General features: G+C 37.1%; 1 protein-coding gene across 1 annotated transcript; it reads right to left on the reverse strand.

The window, feature by feature from the left end:
- Positions 1-323: 323 nt before the first annotated feature.
- On the reverse strand, positions 324-908 carry LOC109046368 (pro-MCH 1-like). Its single transcript, XM_019064127.2, has one exon. The coding sequence runs from the start codon at positions 831-833 to the stop codon at positions 459-461; it is 375 nt and encodes a 124-aa protein (XP_018919672.1). The 5' UTR covers positions 834-908; the 3' UTR covers positions 324-458.
- Positions 909-7670: the final 6762 nt, after the last annotated feature.

Genomic DNA, 7670 nt, shown 5'->3' on the forward strand with positions numbered 1-7670 from the left:
CATGCATGTAAATCTCTTGTTGATGACTCCCAAAACGAAATTATGAACCTTTCAAATGGCATAATAGGGCCACTTTAAAAGTTGATGTCTACATTGATATATAAAATGTTTGGTTTCATTTTGCACTTTTTCATCAAATAAAATTAGATGCCATTTAAGTCAGAGTAAAATTAACTAAGGTTAATGACTTTTGCCTAGTGAACAATTTATGGTATGAACATCACGACACCCTCAGATCCCATATTCAAAAGCGACACAAATGACAGAGAATTATGAAGAAAAATATGTTAAATTAGAACAGACAAGAACAGATAAGACCTTGGTAGAATAATCTTTTCAGCATTTAATTGCAAGATACATTTCAGATAAATAGCATAAACCTTTACATTCTCTCTGAGCAACACTGGATTACAGAAGAAGGGGTATCTGATTGCATTCTTCTCGACGTCCCAGAAGGCCTACACTTCCCAGCATGGCCGGTACACTCTTCCCACCATGCACCTCATGGTGTCCCTTCTGATGATGGCGATGCTTGGGCTCAGGTCTGGTCCGACATCTCTGCGCTCTGTGCTGAGAAGGCTCTCGGGGAGACTGAGATGAGGGACTCCTTTGTTCAGAGATGTTAGGGTCCTCAGCAGATTGGAGTCGGCCACCAAGATGATCCTGGAGTTGCCTGGTGTGGATCTCAGAGCATTCTCCTCCAAGCTGTCACTCAAACCTTGCAGATCTGGCTCCGTGTCTTCAGCTTTGGTCATGGGGATGGCAGCGGTTCTGAAGCAGCACTCAGACAAAAGTGCAACAGAGATGAGGACAGTACCAACGGAAAGCTTCATTCTTGATCCCGAGTGTTTCTTCAGTGGTTCAGCTGCTGTCTCTCACCTGTTGTCTTGCAAGTTGGTATGATGATGGTGGCAACTTGATCCCTTTTTATAGGCCTACCAGCCATAGTCTGCAATGTGCCACGTTATCCTTAGATTCACCATTGTTTTGATTTCTCATGAGTACGTGGCTATTAACAAAAACACAAAATCTCATTGAGAACCCAATGAGACCACTGACAGAGTTCAAGCATTTTGTTTGGTGGAAAGTTGATGAAGATTTCCTGCAACGTGGCTTGTGTTCAGCATGCAGACTGCAGGGTTCCACTGAGTGGGCATCGAAAGAGGGGATGTAATTCCAGAATCCTCTCACTTTGAAACAATATGAGAGGATTACAGACCTGTTGAAGAGTCCAAGTTAATAATAACTATTTTCTCATTAGAATCACAAGACAAAGTCATCAAAAGAAGCTATAGCCCTAGTAGCCCAAAGTAAAGATCAACACCCAGCAGGAGGTTGTGTTATTTGATTTGGTGAAGTGCTGCTGATTCATGACAATGTTGCAGGTTTTTCAGTTAGTATGAAGCATCATTTCAGTGCAGCCTGAATGGGGCTCCAGCTGGTTAATGCTACTTGATATAGAAAACATCTATACATTCTTCATACTCTGAACTCACTGCAATGAACCACATTGCCGTTTTTTTGTTTGTTTGTTTGTTTGTTTGTTTGTTTGTTTTACTACATACTGTATGACGCCTAGAGTCCTTAAGTCCTAAAACATCAGAATTTCTTGAAATGTGAAAATAATAATAATAATAATAAAATATATATCCCATTATGCCTTTATTTTGACTAAATATAAAAATACAATATATTAAGCTAAATGCAGAATATTCTAATACATACAAAGAACAAAGTTTTTACCACCTACAAAAACAAATATAACCACGGGGTCGAAATATAACTTTTCATAACGAAAACTTTTTCATAACTTTTCTTGAGAGTAGTGTTAATGTCCTAGTTGAACCTGTTTACATCACAACAAACAAATACTTTTTAAATAAACCGAAATCCAAAATCAAAACAAATATCAAAAAGCATTTTTGTTACATGTTTTATATTTTGATAACTCCTTTCTTGTTCCATAAAAAAAAAGATTTTTTATGGAGAAATTGAGATTTCTGCTACATCGTTTTAGATTGCGAAAATACTTTTTAAAAACTTTTTTGAAAGTTTAATTTTAAATTCCCTATTCTCAAAAATATGCACATGCAATCTATCAGAATTTAATCTTTCATGTCTAATGTACCCAGTCTTTCCTTCTTATCTTCTGATTTTTGATCTACTTCCAAAACCCAATGAATTTTTAAGACTTCTACTAAATCCCTCGTTTAAAATCCCATTAGTCTCAGAATTGTTCTCAATAGGATAAACACTTTATATGTCAGTTGAATTCCACTTTGGTTTTAAAATAAGTAGACCCTCTTCTGGCCGTTTGACTGGCGTAGTCATTTTCTATAATCAAAGGCCATGTCACATTGTACTCTAAAATCAGAAATGTCAAAAATAATTGGAAGCAAGGCTGCTAATAGGACAACGAACAGAACAAGAGAATCTAAAGCAAGGGATTATTCAGCTGTGCAAAGTCATGGGCTCATCTCGTTGAGATTAAAGAATACAAAATAATAAATATACATTTTTAAGGCAAATCTTTTATATCAAGAACTAAAGAAAAAACAATTAATATTACAGAACATCCTGTAGAGCAATATAAGCAATTATTAATGTATTTACCCCATGTACCTTTCAAACATCTTTGCAGAGAATATCTAAATTTATCATTTCATTCTTCTTCCCAATATACATCGCCCTCCCCAATAATGAAATGTATGAAGTATATAATGATTCTTATCTCATACATAAACATAAAAAGTGAATTTAATATGAACCACTGTATATTTCCCTCCTCTGTAGTGTGTCCACAGTGTATCATTTGGTTATCTACCAAACAACCATTTCCACTGAGGTGAGCAGAGTGGAAACTGGGAAACGATAAAGAGGTTTGGAACCATGGGAACAGTGTAATCACAGTCGGGATAAGAAAGGCTGGTTTCAAACAAAACAAGAAAAAAATGGAAAAACATTCTAGACTGTTTTAGTAATATGCAAACCAGCTTATCTGTTGAGTGTTATGCATCCTGGAACAAGGTGGGTGGATTTTACTACTAGATGGTCTGTGGGCTCTAAATGTACTTTCCTCTTGTTTTGATGGATTTTGAACAAGGCTGGACTATTTGCCACCACATTTCCTCTCCCACAGGGTGTTTCTGTACATGGCAATATGATGAAATGACCTTTCTCACTCAAAATAAAGGGAGAAAAAAATTCACAGTAGAGTTAAATGATTGTGCAGATGTACTGTGAGGAGATATTTGAATGACTGGTTTGCTCTTTGTGGGATCATTTACAAAGATTCTGTTATGGCCTGACTGGTCAAAATGTAGGAAACACATTATTCTCTTGAAAAGGAAAAAAAATACTTCTAAAAACACACTTTGCATACTTATGCACTATTGTATAAATTTCTGTAGTATAAATACAGCGCAATTAGTGTGATCACACTGAAAATTTCTACAAGAAAAAGTTAACTTTAAACACCTGGATGATGCACTAAATAAACATTGAATATTGAACACTTAAATGAATGCAGCTTTAATTACATTATGGAAAGAGAGGTGCCATCAGACTCTGATGCTGGATGACAATATTACTATCTTAAACTATAGCATTTAGTATAGTGCATAGTTTAAGCGCATTGTTTATAGTGTGTAATTTGGGACTGTTTTTGCTAAATACTGTATGTACATGATACCTGAAAGGCCCATTTACACCAAGACTGATAACAATAAAGAAAACTATAATGATAACTATATTCATGTCCACATCAATGCACAATAACAATCTTTTTATTTTAAGCAAGCGCTGGAGGTCATCTGCGCTTTAAATGCATAAGCTCTTTAAATGGATTCTGATTGGCTGTCAATGTTTTTCTCATTCTTCAGCTGGGAAAAAAAAATAGTTCTGAAAGTGATTCCAACGATATTGTTCCCCAGTGTCATTATCATTTTATATTCAGAATAATTTTTTTTTTCACTGCTAAAAAGATGGGTCTCAGTCCGCTTCCAAATGAACTCTGGTACGGTTTGATTGAAATATGAACGCAACACAGAGCAAACCCTAGGTTATTAGGAACCTAGGTGTGCTATTTGATAGCAACCTTTCCTTAGAAAGCCATGTTTCTTGCATTTGTAAAACTGCATTTTTACATCTCAAAAATATATCTAAATTATGGCCTATGCTCTCAATGTCAAATGCAGAAATGTTAATCCATGCATTTATGACCTCAAGGTTAGACTATTGTAATGCTCTATTGGGTGGATGTTCTGCACGCTTAGTAAAAAAACTCCAGTTAGTCCAAAATGCAGCAGCTAGAGTTCTTACTAGAACCAGGAAGTATGACCATATTAGCCCGGTCCTGTCAACTGCACTGGCTCCCTATCAAACATTGTATAGATTTTAAAATCTTGCTTATTACTTATAAAGCCCTGAATGGTTTAGCACCTCAGTATTTGAACGAGCTCTTGTTACATTATAGTCTTCCACGTCCACTGCATTCTCAAAACTCTGGTACTTTGATAATACCTAGAATATCAAAATCAACTGCGGGCGGCAGATCCTTCTCCTATTTAGCGCCTAAACTCTGGAATAACCTACCTAACATTGTTCGGGAGGCAGACACACTCTTGCAGTTTAAATCTAGATTGCAGACCCATCTCTTTAACCTGGCTTACACATAACATACTAATACACTTCTAATATCCAAATCCGTTAAAAGGATTTTTAGGCTGCATTAATTAGGTAAACCGGAACCGGGAACACTTCCCATAACACCCGATGTACTTGCTACATCGTTGGAAAAATGGCATCTACGCTAATATTAGTCTGTTTCTCTCTTATTCCGAGGTCACCATAGCCACCAGATCCAGTCTGTATCCAAGTCAGAGGGTCACTGCAGTCACCCGGATCCAGTATGTATCCAGCCCAGATGGTGGATCAGCACCTAGAAAGGACCTCTACAGCCCTGAAAGACAGCAGAGACTAGGACAACTAGAGCCCCAGAGACAGATCCCCTGTAAAGACCTTGTCTCAGATGACCACCGGGACAAGACCACAGGAAACAGATGATTCTTCTGCACAACCTGACTTTGCTGCAGCCTGGAATTGAACTGCTGGTTTCGTCTGGTCAGAGGAGAACTGGCCCCACGACTTGGTTTCTCCCAAGGTTTTTTCTCCATTCTGTCACTGATGGAGTTTTGGTTTCTTGCCGCTGTCGCCTCTGGCTTGCTTAGTTGGAGACACTTCATTTACAGCGATATTGTTGACTTGATTGCAAATTATTGCACAGATACTATTTAAACTGAACTGAGCTGCATGATGACATCACTGAATTCAATGATGAACTGCCTTTAACTGTCATTTTGCATTATTGACACACTGTTTTCCTAATTAATGTTGTTCAGTTGCTTTGACACAATCTTTTTTGTTTAAAGTGCTATATAAATAAAGGTGACTTGACTTGACAAAGTAATGACAAGATGCGAAGCTAGCAACATGATTTGACGTCGTGGAATGAGCGGTGTATCCAAAAAAATAAATAAAATAAAAATGAGCTGAGGGCAAACATGGAGCAGCGAGGAGGTAATGTGCCTTTTAAGAACTCTTCGTGAATTTGCAGGTAGTGACAATAAAATCATAAGTACACGCATGAATGAGCACGCAGACATCATTAGGTATGTTTGACATAAAGTGGCGCTGAGCAGACCGATCGGTGTAGCTATGACATGAAAGTACCCATTAAAGTATAGGTGTGATCATTGGGTGTTTTAGTCTGTGAAGGCTTTTGTTTTTGAAAAAAAAAAGTAAAAAAATCTTGCTGAAAGTATTTGGTGCTTTTTTCCACTAAAATCTTTTTATCTGCACTGTTTGTTCACTTCACTGGTTTGCACTCTATCAGCCATGTTCCTTGCGCTGCTTTATTTAACTTTTTTTTTATAATTTTTTTTTACATGCCCTTATTTGTATAGTTGTATTTTATATTTTATATTTGATCTGTATCTATCTGGATTTTTAGGCTCTACTGTTAGTGTTATCTGTATTCACCATGGGTCTGAGAGTAACGCAATTTCAATTCCCTATATGTATGTACTGTACATATAGAACAATTGACAATAAAGCAGACTTGACTTGGCTTGACTTGACTTCACTTGTTTGGGGTGTTCGGTGAGGTTTGTCGCAAAATATATGGCATTCAACCTAACCAATCAGGTTGTGAACATGTCACTATGCCTTTAGGTTCGGTATCTTTAGGTTCGCTGTCAAAAATGCCAGTGTGAACGCTTAGCAGACCAGGACCAAATGTATCATTTTCTTTTTTGGTTCGGACCAAACGAACCAAGAGAACTGAACTACAAGTGTGAACGCACCCTTAAAAAGACCTGGGACCCAAAGTAAAACATTGGAACCCTACCTGGAATCAGGTGACTGTTTAAAATATCAAATAAATTCTTTCCCCCTGTGTTGCATAGTCCAAAACACACAGTTAGAAAAGTGTCCTGAAAGTTTATCAGTGCATTACCCACTTGGCTACAGGGCACTGAGTACAAGAACAGCCAGGCATAGGAACAGCTTATATTCCACCTGAACAGACAATATTCATCTCAGGACTGTAAATCTGTACATAACTTCTCAAAATCTTTCATCTGTAAATAACACATTTTCACATTCATAATACTGTCTGTTGGTATTTTATTACAATATAGTTATTTAATTATTATTATTATTATTTTGTATAATCTCTTTTTATTATTAGAGTTATAGTTCATTTTATTATCTTAAATTATGTATGTCTGCACCATGTCTGTACTTCAACACTGGAAGCTCCTGTCACCAAGATTAATTCCTTGTGTATATAAACACACTTGGCAATAAAGCTGAAAAAATTCTAATTCTGAAAGACAGAAACCACATGTGGACAAATAAGAAGTCCTGTCCTTCTTGGGGCTTGATACCAGAGGTCTTCTTGCCCTCTAAGAGGTGTCTGGCCATTGTCCTAGCATCCTTATCTAATGGCATTTTGGATCCAACCAAAATGCAGCAAAATGTTCTCCTCTGCTCCAGTCAGAGAGATGGGACTGGAATGTACTGTTCGCCTGGCAACCACCCAGCACCTTAGCACCAGGTTTTACACAGGGAAAACCATTACTCACATTTTTTCAGGATATTTAAAAAGTCTTAATGTCTTTCAGGCATGTGATATTTACTTTCAGAGTCTACTTAATGTTATACTTATGTTTATTCTTTCTTATGCTTATTTCAGAAGCATTAGTTTAAGAGTTCTGTGTGTATAGTTTGTGCATAGATCTGGCGTTTGGGCAAAGTTTTGTACAACCATTATTTTAAATGACTTCATATCCTGATTGGATTTCCGAGAACTCAATGGCAAGTCTGATTAAAGTTATAGTGGCAGATGTTGATGGGGATTGAGTCATGGGGATTGTTTGGGAGAAATCCTGAGTGAAAACCCTCACAGTCGTCTGCTCTACAGAATCTCTGTCCATTACCATTTGATTTAGGCTTGACAATGAACCGAAATCTCACCACATGCTCTATGAAGCTCAATGTGAACTCTAAATAGGAAGAGAAAGAAAAAAGAAGCTGGAAGCAGATGAACATGATGGGTCTTCCCTTGACTGTTGATGGAAAAATAATGTCAAAAAAAAAAACTGTGAAAA

This window comes from Cyprinus carpio, chromosome A5 (assembly GCF_018340385.1).
Source record: "Cyprinus carpio isolate SPL01 chromosome A5, ASM1834038v1, whole genome shotgun sequence".
Classification (NCBI taxonomy): Eukaryota; Metazoa; Chordata; class Actinopteri; order Cypriniformes; family Cyprinidae; genus Cyprinus; species Cyprinus carpio.

Excerpts from the sequence above, each read along its gene's own strand:
- LOC109046368 (XM_019064127.2), bottom strand. The coding sequence starts at position 833 with ATGAAGCTTTCCGTTGGTACTGTCCTCATCTCTGTTGCACTTTTGTCT.